At 46.4% G+C, this 18,492-nt stretch overlaps 1 protein-coding gene across 4 annotated transcripts in view; it reads right to left on the reverse strand.

Annotated features, from left to right (window-relative positions):
- The window catches only part of SLC2A12 (solute carrier family 2 member 12), a 78,058-nt gene that overhangs the window by 25,053 nt on the left and 34,513 nt on the right, over nucleotides 1-18,492 (reverse strand). Inside the window, exon 4 of one of the 4 annotated variants that reach the window (XM_044290164.1) lies at nucleotides 5,340-5,462. The exons of 2 other annotated variants lie outside the window; for them this stretch is intronic. In XM_044290164.1, the coding sequence (XP_044146099.1) occupies nucleotides 5,422-5,462 (41 nt within the window). In that variant the 3' untranslated portion in view covers nucleotides 5,340-5,421. Of the gene's footprint in view, nucleotides 1-5,339; nucleotides 5,463-16,917; nucleotides 17,044-18,492 lie in introns of those variants that run through there. One more of the 4 variants, XM_044290166.1, reaches the window with a different exon arrangement.

Genomic DNA, 18,492 nt, shown 5'->3' on the forward strand with positions numbered 1-18,492 from the left:
ATCAGTGCTACTCTAGAATCTGGACATGGACACCTCCTCAGACACAAGGTAGGTATACTGTCCAGTATCCTATCACTGCTATACAGGGGCTCACCACAGGGATAGTACTATGGTGTGTATGAATAGATCGACAGGAGTCCAGGTGGAAACAGCTGATTAACCACTCTGGACACCTCCGATAGTAACACTATCCCTGAGCGCAGCCCTATTTCTCACTACCCCTGCCCTACGCGTTTCTGTGCGGTGGTATGCCTGCACTTCATCAGGAGCAGGTACAGGAGGTAATTTAGTATTATGTAGTTGAATCCCTGCCCAGAGTGGCGTGCAGGATCGCAGTGTATCGGCGCTGTGACGGCTGTACTGGCCGCCCAAACGCCAAACTCCTCCCGCTGTGCAGCACCCAATAGAAGTTTACAGTGGCGATGCTGGGTAGTGTTGCTGTTACTAGCAACCACATAAGTGGGGGAACCTTTTGGCGGTTGAAAGTAGCGATTATGTACTTCACTGTAGACATATTTGTTATTTTGATCCATCTAAGGGATTAGATGTCACATACAGCATCCTCGATATGTATCATCATGGGGTTGCGGATAATGCACATTGTATCAGGGAAAATAACCTGCGAGGCTGTAGGGGTGATGGTTGCATCTATACACTGTTTGATTATATGCAGAAACATAGTGTACAAGGTCGTGGACAAACATGGTATATGCCCATTTGTTACTTATGACCATTATATGGAGCATCCGTGGATTAGAACAGACATAAACCCACGGAATTATGTGTGGTAAAGTTGTTACACCACACTGTAACACAGTATATCATCCGCCATGTAGCTTTATATCCTGTATAGTTATAAGACATCACCTCAGATGAAACATGCATACAAAACTGCATCATTTAGACCCTGCGGTTTCACAGTTTGCATCCTGAAAATCCACTGAGCTTCTCTACGTAATAATAAGGTGTCCACATCACCCTCTCGTATGGGTCGAGTAATTTGTTCAATACCCTGAAATTAAACTCGTGCCCCTTCCTCAGCATGGCACCAGGGCCGGCGCTTCCATAGAGGCAAGGGGGGCAATTGCCCCCGGGCCCCCGCCTCCTTAGGGTCCCCCCAGCGCCGGCCCAGCTGCAACTACTATCTAATCTAAATCTAAAATTCTATTCTGTGTGCCTGTGGCCCCAGCAGTCCGGTCTGGAGATGGCGCCGCGTAATGTAATTAAAACTGGACTGGAGTGGAGGGGCCCCCCGCCGGCGCAGGAGGCCGCTCTGCCTGCGCTGCACTGCTCGTCTCTTTAAGGGCTGTTTCACACGAGCGAGTCCATTGTGGGAATCACGCTCCGTGTGAGTGTGATCCTCCGCTATGGACTTGCAGGAGCTCACGGCATTATCATGATTTATAATGCTATGTGTCTCTGCTTGGCCTTTTTTCCACAGAATCATAGTGACATAAAGCTGTCAGTATGATTTTGTAGAAAAAAGGCCAAGCACAGGCACATAGCATTATAAATCATGATAATGCCCTGCGCTCCTGAAAGTCCAGAGTGGAGGATCACACTCACACACGGAGAGTGATTCCCGCAATGGACTCGCTCATGTGAAACCAGCCTAAGAGATTCGAGACTGGAGCAGCGGCATGCATGGCACAGGCAGGCACGTCTAGCGGCTGGCTGACGTTGCCACAGGCTCCGCCCCCCCCCCCCCCCCCCCGCCCAGAGCAGAGAACTTGGTCTTGATTGAAGGAGCAAGCGCCATTGGCAGCCAGCGCCAGGGAAGGCCCGCGGCCCGCGGCCCACAGTCAGAAGGCAGCCAGCCAAGTTCCACTGAAGTTCCAAGAATCCAAGTGTACAGTCTACAACAGAACACAGTCAGTCACAGACCAGTTACAGTTATTGTCTCTGTCTGGTAGGTTGGTTATATTGTTAATTAAACTGGATCGGATCCATAATCCATCCATTCCCAGTTTCCCACTCACTGACTTACTTAGTCCCAGGCACCATCTGACCCGTCCGGGCTGTCCCAGTGTACTACTAGCCCGCCCTGCGGCCCTGGTTCTGTTTGGAGTCAGTTGGAGTGGAGAAATGTGCATTGGAGGGGGTGTGGGGGGGCAGGTACTGGTAATACCAGTTACTGCCTCCCCCGAATGCACATTTCTCCAGTCGAACTGTCCAAACAGAACCAGGGCGGGCTAGTATACTGGGACGGGTGAGATGGTGCCTGGGATGGATCCGACCCAGTTTAATCAACCAACCTACCAGTAACTCCCCCCCCCCCCCCAAATGCTCATTCCTGATGTCAGATGTTCACCAATCCTTTTTCTGAATTCACCTTTCGTTTTCCGATGTAGTGTATGTACAAGTGAGGAGATAAATCACTCCTATCGATTTGCAATTTATGAAAGATCTTAGTCCATACGTCCTCCCTGTACTGGTGCTACTAAAATATTTTACGTTCTTTATGTACTTACAGAAGGAGCATGTTCCGCGTTGGAACGTGCCTTTGGCATCATTTTTCAGCCATGACTTGGTTGGTTTTGGGGCCACATACAAACTGTGGACCAAACGGTCTCTTAATTTGCAATTCCGACGATAGGTGATAGAAGGATTTTGTGTCAGCAAATGCCCAATGTCAGGGTCTGATTTCAAAATCCCCTAGCACATTGACAGTGTTACCAAGTCTTAAAGGGGTTGTCCGGGTTCAGAGCTGAACCCGGACATACCCTTATTTTCACCCCGGCAGCCCTCCTGAGCCTGGCATCGGAGCATCTCATGCTCCGATGCGCTCCCGTGCCCTGCGCTAGATCGCGCAGGGCACAGGCTCTTGTGTTTTCAATAACACACTGCCGGGCGGTAACTTCCGCCCAGCAGTGTGTTCGGTGACGTCACCGGCTCTGAGGGGCGGGCTTTAGCTCTGCCCTAGCCGTTTTATTGGTTAGGGCAGAGCCAAATCCCGCCCATCAGTGCCGGTGACGTCACCGGGCTGCCTGTCAGCCCCATAGAGAGCCCCGGTACGTCACCGGAACTCAGAAAAATGCCTTTGCCCTGCGCGATTTAGCGCAGGGCAAAGGAGAGCATCGGAGCATGAACTGCTCCGATGCTCATGTCAGGGGGGCTGCCGGGGTGAAAATGAAGGTATGTCCAGGTTCAGCTCTGAACCTGGACAACCCCTTTAATAGGGTTCAGAGATAACACCCTCCTATACCCTATGTGAGACGGGACCACTCAAACAGTCTCTTTTCAGGGTTTATTAGGCACACAGCACAGTACAGGCTTGCTTTCTTCAAATAACAGAACAGTCCAAATGAAATAACAACACACAGTGATACAGGCTTCTCACCAGCTGCAGTTTTTCTCCCAGCAAATCCTCACTGCCAAGAGGTTTGGGTTCAGTAGTCTTCCTCTCAGACCACCATCCACACACACTGCTCTCTGGCAGAGTGTCCTTTTTAAAATCACCATCACACCTGTGTGTGTGGCGGTAACACCCGAGATGGAGTATGGGAGTGACCTTCCCACCCAAGCTCTTCAGTCACTCCTAAATCCCGGACCCAAATTCCAGCTACCACCAACTCAGTGATCTACCATCACTGGTCACTACTTACCTCCGGGATTTACATCACTGAGTGTAGCAGCCTCAGTGACACATACCTACCATCTATGATGTCACCCACTGCATGCTTACACCTAGCAATATATTTAGGGATAGGAGACACAAATGCAACTTGTATATCTCTTCCCCGCACCTTGGGGATATACCCTAGCCTGATATTTTTGAGTTATGAGTCTTTGACTCCAGTTTTAATCAATAAAGTGATAAAGTTTATTATTTTTTTCTTAGGCTACTTTCACACTTGCGGCAGGACGGATCCGACAGGCTGTTCACCATGTCGGATCCGTCCTGCGGCTATTTCGCCGTGCCGCCGGACCGCCGCTCCGTCCCCATTGACTATAATGGGGACGGGGGCGGAGCTCCTGCGACAGCACGGCGAAGGCCGCTGGACTAAAATTACTGCATGTCAGGCTTTTTAGTCCAGCGGCTTTCGCCGTGCACCGCCGTGCTGCGCTGGAGCTCAGCCCCTGTCCCCATTATAGTCAATGGGGACAGAGCGGCGGTCCGGCGGCACGGCGAAATAGCCGCAGGACGGATCCGACATGGTGAACAGCCTGTCGGATCCGTCCTGCCGCAAGTGTGAAAGTAGCCTAAGCGTTCCTATCAGGCAGTCATTTTCTAGTATTGACTAATTTGGGACGAATACACAGTAACAATTATTTATTATTCAGTGGACTGGCCATAGACTCTACAGGGAAATTTCCCATTGGCCAATACCCAGTAGGCCACGTGAACCCTCCTCATGGCCACCGCCAGGTGCATAACAATCTGATGCTCTCATAATTAATTTTGTGCACCGCTGTAGTACCTGGTTCTGCTGGGGCAGTATATTGCGCTGCACTGTAGTACTTGGTTCTGCTGAGGCAGTATTTTGTGTTGCACTGTGACATTTGGTTCTGCTGGGGCGGTATTTTGCACTGCAGTAAGCTATTGCTGGCCCAGCTTATTTCTGTTATCCTTGCCTACTTGTGTTGCTCAACCTACTGTAACACTTTCTGAGGGTCCCTTGTGTTAAAATAAAGCTAAGGAATCGTGGCCAAAGACTTAGCAATTTACAGGAGCTGTGGTGCAGGATAAAAAAAAAAAATACTTTCCTCCAAAACTAGTGCCACATCTGCCCTCAGGCTGTGTGTGGTATTGCAACTTAGCTCTATGTGCTTCAGTGGGTCTGAGCTGAAATACCAGATACTACCCACGGACAGGGGTGGCACTGCTTCATGAAGAAAACAGCCATGGTTTTTCAAATCTTATACAACCCCTTTAACCTGTTAACCAGCAATATACCCCTAGAGGCATTTGGCCTAATGTATAAATACAATGAATAATCTCTAATTATAATATACTTTTCTTAGCAGAATACCTTTCACTTATAACAGGGCAGGGTCTAAGGGTAGTCAGAATAGACGGTCACCTAAGGCACCATTGAGGATGGCTCAGCCAGCCTATAGATTTGTAACAAGAAAGAAGGCTCCTGTTTTAAATATTCAATGAAGGCTTCTCTTTAGTTAAATGAATGATTTTCACCCAACAACTGAACTTCAAAGAATAGGGTTGGGGTACACCCTGCAACCCCTGTGTTGTGCACCACTTGATGGTCTTATTCCAGGAACAGGCACAGGTAGACAGACTTCCCTACAGTTGTTCTAGGATCCTTGCTGTTTATGGCGGTCCGTAGCTTGCCTGTGGAGTGCTGGCTGCATTCTGTTCCATGTGGACATGTTTTGAGCTCGCTGATTCTGCTGAAAGTGTATGGCTGGGTTCACATAGTGAAACATAAGGGGGCCTAAGGAGGCAGGGTTTAATGTTCACTATCTCCAATGCACAGCAGTCGGACTAGTTGCCTCAGACCCTGGTGAGAAGAAGGAGGGAAGAAATGGCTCACCTCTTAGGATGCATATAGAAGAATTCTTCATCTATTTTTCAGTTTGGATTGCAACGTGAGACAATATAGTTTTCGGGTTTATACAGTATTTTCTATCATTAGTAGAGATGAGCGAATTTCTCAAAAATTCTATTTGGCCGGTTCGCTGAATTTTCCGAAAAGATTCGATTTGATCCGAATTTATTTGTGGCGAATCACTTTATTGACCGGCTATTTCCTGGCTGCAGAGAGCCTGTATAGTGGTGTAGAACACTGTGCCTTGCTGTAACATGCATAGGGAGTTTGCTTTGGTAGTGAAACAATACTGTGAGTCAATATGACACGCAGATGACAGACATCACTCTTAAAATCACTGCACACATCACTTATTTGGGAAGTTACGGGGCCAAAACTGACCAAATAACTCAAGTGTGAACTCAGCCTTACAGGTCGATGTTAGCACCAGGTATAAAGAACCGTGCAGAGGCCCAAGACCCTACTGTAGTGTGAAAGAGCGCACTCCTTTTACACCATGTCAGCTGATTCCACATAGATGTCTACAGAACCTGTTCTATTAAACTCTTATACAAGTAGAGCCCCCCCTGACAGAGTGGAGAGGGTTGTAAAGGAAGACCGTCACTCGTGCTTGATTTTAGATGCAGAATTTTAGTTCTAGTCACATATTAATTCATAGTGACGCATTTCAGCACGCAGACGTGCTTTCATCAGACTATGCACAAGTATCCTCATGACATGTCTTAAATTACAAACAAATGCAAAGGAACTGACGTCACATCACTGACTCCTCCCCCTGACAAGATACATTAATGGGTGGTATTTGACCACCAATGGAATGCGTGGTTGCTTCTCTGTCCTGATTTTTTTGTGATCAGGACAGAGAAGCAACCAAGCATTCCATTGGTGGTCAAATACCACCCATTGACCCAACAACTAAGAGGCATTGTTAATAAATATTGGCATACCATTTAAAAAAATAAAATAATTATGTTTTTAAAAGGGCAGACAACATTAAAGATAAAATAGTCAGGGCCGACAATGGCAGTAACAAGCGAGAATTGAGACAGAATGTGTTATCCTCTCCCAGACAGGGCACATTTCCGTGCCTGAATTGTGTTAACTGCTCAAGCGTGATCAGGGGGACTCATTTTTCTCACCCACATTCTGGAGAGGGAATTCCCATAAGAGGTATATTCATGTGTGATAGCAGATTTGTTATTTATAGCCTGAAATGTCGGTGTGGACTACTATACGTGGGTGAAATCTCTATGAGAATTAAAGATAGGCTGAGCAAACACAAGTCCACCATCAGAAAAGGTAATTTATTGCTCCCCGTACTATATCATTTCCATGAGAAAAATCATACAATAGCACAATTACGTTACCACGTGATTGAAGGTGTTCCATTACCCTGCCGTGGTGGTGATCAAAATAAATTGCTTTTGAAAAAAGAAGCGTATTGGATCCATCGTTTGCAAACAATGGAGCCAAGAGGTTTGAACCGTGAATACAATATAAGCAGTCTGATCTGATACTTAAAATCCCTTTTTTTCCTTTTCAGCAGAACTAACTATGGGACTTTTTCCATTGCAACATATGGAGACTCACGTAGTTTCCCTATCCATTAATGTATCTTGTCAGGGGGAGGAGTCAGTGATGTGACGTCAGTTCCTTTGCATTTGTTTGTAAGTTAAGACATGTCATGAGGATACTTGTGCATAGTCTGATGAAAGCACGTCTGAGTACTGAAACGCGTCACTATGAATTAATATGTGACTAGAAATTAAATTCTGCATCTAAAATCAAGCGCGAGTGCCGGTCCTTCCTTTACAGCCGTATCATTGGGATGCCTGCCCACTTACATGTGCACCGCCGAAACTACTGAGCAGTGCGGGCCATTTCATTCTACACAGAGTGGAGAGGGTGTCAGCAGTAAGTTTGTGTTGACGTCACTGATTAGTTTGCCCTTTCTCTGATCCGTCAGAACAATAAACCCCCCCAAAAACGGTTCCTGTCTGTTGAGCGTCAGCATTTGGTCAGTAATCCATCAGTATTGCTAAAGCCCCCCAAAAAATGGGAGTGGATCCAAAACAGAGATGACACATGAATGGAATATTCGCATGTCTTCTGTGTTTTGTACCCACTCCTGCTTTAGGCTACCAAATCATAAGCCATTTTTCCTTCCTTCTAACAGATCAGAAGAAGGATTAAATAAATCATGGAGTGGGGAATGTTGGAGAACAGCTTGAGAAGTCCACAGAGTGGCCCAGTAACATAGTGGGGAGGTGGCAGCAGCAGGAGGAGACCACAGAGTGGCCCATTTACACATTGTTGAGGTGGAAGCAGCATGAGGAAACCACAGAGTGGCCCAGTGACATAATGTTGAGTTAGAAGCAGCATGAGGAGGCAACAGAGTGGCCCAGTGACATACTAACTAGCAAATGTCAGTTTTGTTTCCTGGGATAGATTTAGGATTGGGGCACAGGAGCTGCAACCTTCTCCTCCGTTCATTGGCTTCATGGGGTTCAATTTTGACAATACTAACATTGTCATTTTTGCTTGAATTTTAAGGCCATTTACATAGGCCAATAATTGCCGGGATGATCATTCTACAGTGATAGCATTGTCTCCAATAATCAAACAACAAGTTGGTAAGGCTGATTTGTCAGCCTGCATTTGTGGGAGGGGCGGAGGCTCTTCATATACGAGCCACAGCCTCACTCACAGGGGTGTGTTCTCAGGTGCACAGGCCGCATGTTACCTTGTCCGTCCAGGTTCAGCCACGGCTGATACTATATGTTTTTGTCTTGTTACCTGGATCGCCCAGGCCGAGTTAAATGTTGTATGTCACCTGGATCGCCCAGGTTCAGCCACTGAAGATACCGGTGTTCTGCCGAAAGTCTATAGCTTGCCGAAAGTCTATAGCGGAAGTCACGTGGCTCGCTGCGCAAGCGCACAAGCGTACTTCAGCGAAGCATTCCTGCTGCCTCCACTGGAGTAGTTCGCACACCGCGCGTGCGCAGACTTAAGGGTATAGATTTCTTAAAGTGACAGTCATCTCCATTAATCTACATGAATTTGTACCCTCGCGGGCTCGCTTCGATCGCCACGCATCAGGCTCGGCCTCGCTGCGCTCGGCATTTAGTAAAACTAGCTCTATGCCGCCATTGATAGTAAAGAAGGAAACGGATGGTAAAGAAAGAGATGGATAGTCTCTTTCTTTACCATCCATTTCCTTCTTTACTATCAATGGCGGCATAGTTAGTTTTACTAAATGCCGATGCGCAGCATTCATGTAAATGCTGTATTTTACTGGAGGTGACTGTCACTTTAAGGCGATGATTCGGATGATTTGTGGAAGTGCGCTTGCGCAGCCACCACGTCACTTCTGCTATAGACTTTCGACATGCTATAGAAATCTGGCAGAACACCGGCTATGTAATTTGTCTTGTTACCTGGATCGCCCAGGCCAAGTTACATGTTATGTGTTACCTGGATCGCCCAGGCCGAGTTAAACGTTGTATGCCTCCTGGATCACCCAGGCCATGTTAAATGTTGTATGTCACCTGGATCGTCCAGGCCACGTTAAATGTTGTACATCACCCGGATTGCCCAGGCCGAGTTAAATGTTGTCACCTGGATCGCCCAGGCCACGTTAAATGTTGTATGTCACCTGGATCGCCCAGGACAAGCTGCAGATACCATGCTATGTCATTTGTCTTGTTACCTGGATCGCCCAGGACAAGCTAAATGTTGGGTGACAATTGGACCGTCAGGTTCAGCCGCTGCTGATACTACGCTATATATGTCATGTTTTGTTGTTAGAATAAGTCTCTGCCATACCCCACTCTATCGGTATATCAGGTTTACTCTACTCGCACCCAGAGCTGCGTTCACACGTCCTATACTGCTACAGGTTCTTTCCAGGCCCACTTCAAGAACTGCATTCATGTCGCTGTTACATCTATGTTATGCTCCGTTCACAACCAGAGCTGCTGTTATACCAAATTTCATGCTCTGCTTATACCCAGAATTGTGTTCACACTTATACTGCTACACCAGGTCGTATACCCCACTCACCAAAGCCGCTTTCCATGTCTGCTGTCACATCAAGTTAATATTCCGTTCACATCCAAAGCTGCGTCCGCATGTCTGCTTTTACATCTTGTCCTATACCCCATTCACTACTAGACTACTAGAGCTGCGTTCACGTGTCTGCTTTCGCATCACGTCAATACTCTGCTCACTTTCAAATTGCATTCATACGTCTGCTGATACCATGCTTTTGATGCACTACCCATCCTCGGAGACTGGTCTCCTTTTACTTCTGGTTCGTATTCACTCAGATTGGTCTCCTGCCCCAGTTCACCAAACAGTAGTGTTGAGCGCGAATATTCGAATTGCAAATTTTTTCTCGAATATCACGATTTCAAGATTTCGCGAATATTTAGAATATAGTGCTATATATTCGCGAAATCGAATATTCGTTTTTTGTTTAATGCTCCAGTCAGTGCCCGTTGCCGCTTCTGCCGACTTCCGTGCTCATGGAGCGTCCCCATTACCATGGGAACGTCTCCATATACTAGAATGTACCGTTGGATTTGAGAATTACGTTGAAATCGCAATTCGATTAATTCAAGTTATAATAATCGAATTGCGATTTCAACTTAAGCACTGCTATATTCCATATTCATTAATTCTAGCCTAATATGGAATATAGCAGTGCTAAGTTGAAATCGCCATGCGATTATTTCGAGTTATATTAATCGCATTGCGACTTCAACTTGGACCTGGTTTACTATGGTTGGCTTCAATGGCTTGGTAGAATTTGCGAAGATAACGAATGTATTAGTCTATTCCACAAAACGAAGATATTCTCCATCTTCGTTTTAGCTACCTATTCATCAACTTCGCGAATTCTAGCAATCATATAGGAAAGTTTACTATAGAGACAGCTAAGTTTAATTCGCTATGCGATTATATTACTTAGCTTTTTTTAAAAATAAATAGAATAATTATAATACCTGATAATTATTATAATTATTCTATTTATAAAAAAAAATTTAAGTAATATAATCGCATAGCGAATTAAAGGGAATCCGTCACCAGGATTTTGTGTACAGAGCTGAGGACATGGGTTGCTAGATGGCCGGTAGCACATCCGCAATACCCAGTCCCCATAGCTCTGTGTGCTTTTATTGTGTAAATAAACCGATTTGATACATATGCAAATTAACCTGACATGAGTCCTGTATGTGAGATAAGTCAGGGACAGGACTCATCTCAGGTTAATTTGCATATGTATCAAATCGGTTTATCTACACAATAAAAGCTATGGGGACTGGATATTGCAGATGTGCTAGGGCCGATCTAGCAGCCCATGTCCTCAGCTTTTTGCACAAAATCCCGGTGACAGGTTCCCTTTAAACTTAGCTGTCTCTATAGTCAACTTTCCTATATGATTGCTAGAATTTGCGAAGTTGATGAATAGGTAGCTAACACGAAGATGGAGAATATCTTCGTTTTGTGGAATAGACAAATACATTCGTCATATTTGCAAATTCTACCAAGCCATTGAAGCCAACCATAGTAAACCAGGTCCAAGTTGAAATCGCAATGCGATTAATATAACTCGAAATAATCGCATGGCGATTTTAACTTAGCACTGCTATATTCCATATTAGGCTAGAATTAACGAATATGGAATATAGCAGTGCTAAGTTGAAATCACAATTCGATTATTATAACTTGAATTAATCGAATTGCGATTTCAACTTGGACCTGGTTTAGTTAAGACCCAGCAGCAGCATCAAGTTGAAATCGCAATGCGAGTAATATAACTCGAAGTAATCGCATGGCGATTTCAACTTAGTAATGCTATATTCCATATTCGTTAATTCTAGCCTAATATGCAATATAGCAGTGCTAAGTTGAAATCGCCATGCAATTATTTCGAGTTATATTAATCGCATTGCGATTTCAACTTTTTACGTATATTCCTAATATTGCTCTAACGTCGTCTTTTAGAATATTCGTCATATTCTAAAAGACAAAGTTAGAGCAATATTACGAATAGTCTAAAAGACGAAGTTAGAGCAATATTACGACATTTCGTAAAATACACATAGATTGTAATTTAGCTAATATACTGCTATAGTAATTTTTTTTATAGTGTACATCTTTAACAAAACTTAAGTTCAGAAGAGGCAAAAAAAAATTAGAGAAAAAAAAAAAGGATTATAGCACTATATTAGCTAAATTACAATCTATATGTGTATTTTACGAAATTTTGTAATATTGCTCTAACTTCGTCTTTTAGAATATTCGGAATATTCTAAAAGACGAAGTTAGAGCAATATTACGAAATTTTGTAAAATACACATATTAGCCTAGCCATAGTCAATTAGTCATAGGGACGTTGCCTTATACTATTAATTAATCGCGTATTGCGATTTTTCTTTTAAATCGCATATTATTCGCGATAATTGGAAAAATTACGAATATTCGATTTCGACGAATATATCACGAATATTCAATTGAATATTCGTGAAATATCGCAAAATCGAATATGGCACCTCCCGCTCATCACTACAAAACAGCTCCTCAGCGTAGGTCAGTCGGCCAATAGGAGTACGTTTCCTGCTATGTTTTCACAAGCTGTTCATCTGTTTGTCACAATAAGAGACTTCTCTTAGCGAACTTGCAATGCCTCAGGCTCTTGTTTTTTTCCCATCTCTGTTTTAATTTCATGTTTACGTTTTATGGTTCGCGGTTGTTAGTGTTTTATGTATGCACGTGCTTCGGATTTCTAATGTCTATATTTTCAACGCCTGTTGGCAGTTATGTTCCTTAGGCCACCTTCTAGCCAATCCAATCATTCAAGCCTCTGCATATCCTATCAGGTCCGGCTTACGTTTTAATTACTTATCATCACCGCAACGTCATCCCTCTGACTTCGGGGGCCCTATGATTGATCCGGCCTCATGGCTCCGGGGGCCCCTTGACCGTTTTTCATGTTTTGTTTTGTTTGTTAGGGGTACGACATGGTTGTAGGCTGATTAGTGTCCCAGGTTTTCTGTTGGAGGGGGTCATGGTTATACGAGTCCCCAATGCATTCTGGTACTGCATAAGTGGTTTAAAAAAACAAACAAAAAACAAACATAACAGGCTCGCCCGAGTGGCTGTTCGCTTATAGGACCTCACGATTGACACCGACACTTGTAGTTCGCAAGTGTCAGCCATAAGAGACTCGCACGCATGGCTCCCGCCATAAGAGACTCGCACGCATGGCTCCCGCCATCAGGGACTCGCACGCATGGCTCCCGCCATCAGGGACTCGCACGCATGGCTCCCGCCATCAGGGACTCGCACGCATGGCTCCCGCCATCAGGGACTCGCACCCATGGCTCCCGCCATCAGGGACTCGCACGCATGGCTCCCGCCATCAGGGACTCGCACGCATGGCTCCCGCCATCAGGGACTCGCACGCATGGCTCCCGCCATCAGGGACTCGCACGCATGGCTCCCGCCATCAGGGACTCGCACGCATGGCTCCCGCCATCAGGGACTCGCATGCATGGCTCCCGCCATCAGGGACTCGCACGCATGGCTCCCGCCATCAGGGACTCGCACGCATGGCTCCCGCCATAAGGGACTCGCTGGAGTGGCTCTTGGCTTAGAGGATTTCACAATTGTCATGGACATTGGTAGGTCATACGGCCATTTGATACTATTTTCCATAGCACACCTTTCAGAAGTTTTCTTTTGTTCATTTATATTTTACAGATTAGTACTTGTGGTTCATTTCAGCCTCATTTCATTAAGAAGCTTTACCCCATGTCATTGTCTTTCTAGGTTATCGAGTCCCGGTTGATTACTAAACCCGTTGGGTTAAGCCCCAATCTTTTCCCCAGCCATCCTCAATTCTAAGGTTTGCACCCCGGCGGCTGCCCGACCCCATGGGCCCCTGGTGGTTGCTTCGGCCCCATGGCTTCAGGGGTCCAACCAATGGTTGTCTGTGCCTTTTACCATGACCAGGAATTCATTTTCGCCGGTAGCTTCATTGCAATTGCATTCCCTCACACATGGGAGGGCATAGACAGAATCTTGTATATTATGGCCTCATAGCTTTTTGTCGCACTAACCTCAGACTCCCTACAACCACTTTAAATCGGGTTTTGGACAATGTTCAGCATTTCCTCACGGTAGAAGATTCAGATAGTAGGTCGGTCTTCACATCTCAAGCGTTAAAACAATTCTCAGGGGCAATTCTCAGTAGAACAACGCGCGGACCACGGCTAGCAGATAGCTGTTGTCTGGGGAACTATTCAAGGATTTTCTTCCTATCTGCATAGTTCTTTTTGGCCCTCATTCCTGCATAGTCTAGGCAGTTAGGTTTCGGTCCCACGATCTCCTGAGGCTAGGGCATTGCAAGTACTCCCTAGAACCAAAACTTTACAAGGTTCAGTTGGTTTTTATGATCCATTTCACAACGTATTTCTGGTCCTCCATTCCGCTTTGGGGCAGTATCCGCAATATTGAGCATCATGTCTCTGGCCTTGTCATCCACAAGATGGGTTGTAGGTCTCCTTCTGGCCTTGCCTCATACACCCCAAATTTTTTGCTCTAGATCCCTGACACCTTGCAGTTGGTTAGGAGATTAGTTTGCACATGCCATTAGAGTTCCTTTTCTACCCTACTTGGCTTGGTTTTTGCCCATTTACAGGCCTACCCACGATCATGGCTTAGAGCACACAACAAGACATTTAGTCAGGTTAGCTAAGACACGCCTAGCTGGGTTAGGTTGTTCCTGTTGTTTCTCTCCTTAGGGTTCTTCGGATATCTCTTGGGCCGTAGCCATGACCACAAGTTGGTAAGGCTGATTAGTCAGCCTGCATTTGTGGGAGGGGCGGAGGCTCTTCATATACGAGCCACAGCCTCACTCACAGGCGTGTGTTCTCAGGTGCCCCACCCTCCCTCCCTTATCTTCTCATTTCCACAGGGTATGCCCACTTACAGGCCTACCCACGATCATGGCTTAGGGCACACAACAAGCCATTTAGTCAGGTTAGCTAAGACATGCCTAGCTGGGTTAGGTTGTTACCATTGTTTCTCTCCTTAGGGTTCTTCGGATATCTCTTGGGCCGTAGCCATGACCACAAATGAGAATTTGCTTGTTTGTCATTGGTACATCTGACCTAAAAATCATCATCGGTTGTAAATCCACACATGTAAACAGGCATCTGACTGTCGTTTGTAGAGAAACTGTATGAGAGAGGCAGAAATGAATAATTGTATTTGCAGCAGCCAGTGCGAGGATGGGAGTGGAGAATTGTGGTACTAGTAATCAGTGTGGCTTTGTTCTTGCTGCAGTGCTCCCTGGGTCTTGCACAGTGAAGATGGGGCACACCCTTGTGTTCCCTGGGCACAACCTGGTTGAGGTCTCTTGCCTGATGGAAGCTGAGGTGCCCTTGGTGTTGGGTGCAAGCAGTGGCGTAGCTATAGAGGTCGCAGCGGTCGCAATTGCGACCGGGCCCCTAAGTCAGGGGGGCCCATAGGGCCCCCCAGGAGATAAGCAGTAAATCCCTGGCCCGGGTAGTTTACAACACTTCCGCGCCGCAGGAGGCGCCGGCGGCTAAGTTCACAGAGGGGCGGAGGCTCAGCCAGAGGAGGGAGGAGGTTTTTTCCTTGTTGCTATGGTGACGGGGACGCTTCTGCAGTGCAGTCCCGGCTCCGCCTCCTTGAACCCGTGCGCAGGACGTAGCCGTCTGATGTAAACGGATTGGACGCTGCAGGCAGCACATATTCGGCCGCACCGCTACTGGCGGGAGCAGCTGTCACAGGATTTGGCGGCAGGCCTGAAGCAGGAAGCGACGAAATGGCGGGTGACTTGGTGATCGGCTGGAGCATTTTCGCGGTGGTGCTACTGGTAGGCGCTGTGTGGTATTAGGGGGCTAGAGGCAAGCTCTGGCATACGGTGCCCGCCCATCCAGGAAGTAGAAGGCGGTGTCGTACTGCAGCCTGTGCCATGGGGTAAACAATGCTGGGGAACCGATTGCGGTACCGCACACGCGTCTACAACATGCTACTCATCTGAGGTTGTAGCTGTACTGAGCAGCTGGGTGTGGCTTCATACAAGTGGGCGTGACTTGACTGTGAACTGTACTTTGGTAGCAGCATTCTCCTTCAGGCAGCCTGAACCACTGTCCACTACTGATGACTCTCCAGTGCCCCCATAATAGTCCCCTAAGAGAATCCCGCACTGTCCACTACTGATGACTCTCCAGTGCCCCCATAATAGTCCCCTAAGAGCATCTCACACTGTCCACTACTGATGACTCTCCAGTGCCCCCATAATAGTCCCCTAAGAGAATCCCGCACTGTCCACTACTGATGACTCTCCAGTTCCCCCATAATAGTCCCCTAGGAGAATCCAGTGAGCAGGTGAGTGTTCACCTAAGCGCGACCAAATGAGGTGAGTTCCCGAAGATTGGGGGCATTCCTATTACTGGCGGGCACTAATTAGGGGCATTCCTATTACTGGCGGGCAGAGCAGAGGCGCTCAGGATTAGCACAGCATCAATGATGTGTTAATTTTTTTTATGGGGGGGGGTGATGCCGTGCTAATCCTGAGCGCCTCTGCTCTGGCACTAGTTTGTGTGACCGTGACACTGACATGATGGAGCCTGGAGGGAGGGCCGGGGGGACAATGTAAATGTCTGTACTCTGTATGTGACATGGGAATGGGGCCAGGCCGCCAGGAAGGGTTGTGTGTCACATTTCCCCAGCCCCCCCCCCCCGCCGGCCGACCCTTCCTGGCGGCCTGGCCCCATTCCCATGAAAAGAAAAATAAGGTAAAAAAACATCTACCGTATGCACAGGAGGTGGGTGCGGTAGGTGCATTGCGTGTTTGCGTGGGAGCTCTGGAAGGGGTGGTGGGAGGCCCGATAGATATGTGGGGGCTGGGGGGGCCCATAAATTTTTTTTGCTATGGGGCCCATGCATTTCTAGCTACGCCCCTGGGTGCAAGGCAGGAAACGTAGATCAGAGGGAGGAGCAGATGATGCAGTGAGGTGGTCTGGTTGTAGTTTTAACAACATCAGCTTTTACTGAAGTATAAAGAGCACTCACATACATTCAGAAGAAAAGCAAGCACTTGTCTTTAATGTTACATAACAACCTGTCCTGAGGTTACATTTATAGAGTACAGGGCAAGGGCTCCCTAAGACACTTACCAATACATGGTGCAATCTTCCCAATTCAGCCAAGAGGTGCAGTTCTTTCAAAGCTTCTGTCTACAATGCCCAACTGCGGGGTGTAGACCTCTAAAGAGACCTTTAATCAGTTTCTTAGATATGACTGGGAGCTAAAACTTTTAAACCCAGCCAATGATGTGAAGTCCAGGAGTCTTAAGCGAGCTTAACCCCCACAGACTTGTTTCATGCGCAATCCTTCTTTACACCAGCTCTGCCTTCGAAAATACACTATTCTTCTTTCTCTAAGCAGGATGCCACCTGGTATGTTCTTCTTGGATCCATTCAGCTCTCCGTTCCTGGCAAGTCACAGAGTTGCTTCAGCTGTTTGCTTCAGCTTAGCACATTTCACTACACACTACTCCACTTACTTGATAAACGGGAAGGAGCCAAGCCCAAGGGGTAGACTAGTCACTGGTCACTGTTGCTAGAAAGGGAATATTGCCCCATATACCCAGTCTTTGGGAATATAACCAGTGAAATAGCAATTTACCATTATAAAACAGCAGAAATACCACAGAGCAAATTATTAATAAATTCGACTTGGCTGCTTTACTGAATTCTACAAAAAATCGTCACACAGCTCATTTATTTGTAAGTGCAATGACAGGGAACAGCGATTGCTCCGCTTCCATACATGATCACGGCATCTGATATTAATAACAAAGTGTAAAATAAAAAAAATGAAAAAAAATAAAAATAATAATACCTGGTCCATTTGCTTGTGACAGGCTGGCCGATGCCATCTTGCTTGAAGGTCTGGTGAGAAATTATTGCGCCGGGCAGCCTGGTGACATCAAATGTCACCCCACATGGTATTTTGGCCGATATATTCAAGCAAGATGGCGGTGGCTGGCCCGTCGTGAGCAAATAGATCCGGCATGTTTTTTTTTTTTTTTTACACTATTTCAGTTTAAATCGATTCGCTACAGAGAAGCACGAGGAAATTCGGGTGAAATTCCTGGACTTTGATTTGCTCATCACAAACCACATCCTATATTTTAATTCTCTTTTTAAGGCCTCTTGCACACCACCGTATGCCCTCCGAGACATACGGTCCGTGAGTGGGCTATATGTCCAGGAGCGGCATTGATCCAATGATGCTGTGCACGTCGGTCCGCCTACAGGACTATTGTCCCGCACTTCATAAGATCAAATGAGTGCAGGACAATAGCCCCGCGGGCGGCCCGACATCCACAGCATCATTGTAATCTATGATGCTGTGTGCTCCCGTGCACACGATCAATGCCGCTCACGGACCATATATCTCGCAGGGCACATGGTCGTGTGCAAGAGGCTGCATATAAAAAAAAAAATGACTGTTGTAACATGGAAGTGCAAGTAAATGAGCAGTGATCGTCTTGCTATGCAGCCAACTTTTTGCTACATTTAAATGCACCTTTACAGCATTGCCAAAACTAAGGCCAAGGTCTTTTACACAGGACAATGATCTAGAACAAACAACGTTTGTTTCCGATCATTGCCTCATGTGAACATGCTCGTTCATCGGGTGATTACATCTTTTATGAGGCACTAAAAATCATTTTCGGCAGCACATTACTCCATGTACACGAGGTTATGCTGCAGACAAATGACCACTGTATGGGGGCTATGTAAAATCACCCTGATACAGTTTGCATTCTACTAGCAGATAGCAGATTCATTCCTACTAGCAGATAACACTCTGTGTATTTGAGTGCATATTAGATGGTGGAACCAAACTTTAATTTCATTATGGCCTCATGCAC

This window comes from Bufo gargarizans, chromosome 4, assembly GCF_014858855.1.
Source record: "Bufo gargarizans isolate SCDJY-AF-19 chromosome 4, ASM1485885v1, whole genome shotgun sequence".
NCBI lineage: Eukaryota > Metazoa > Chordata > Amphibia > Anura > Bufonidae > Bufo > Bufo gargarizans.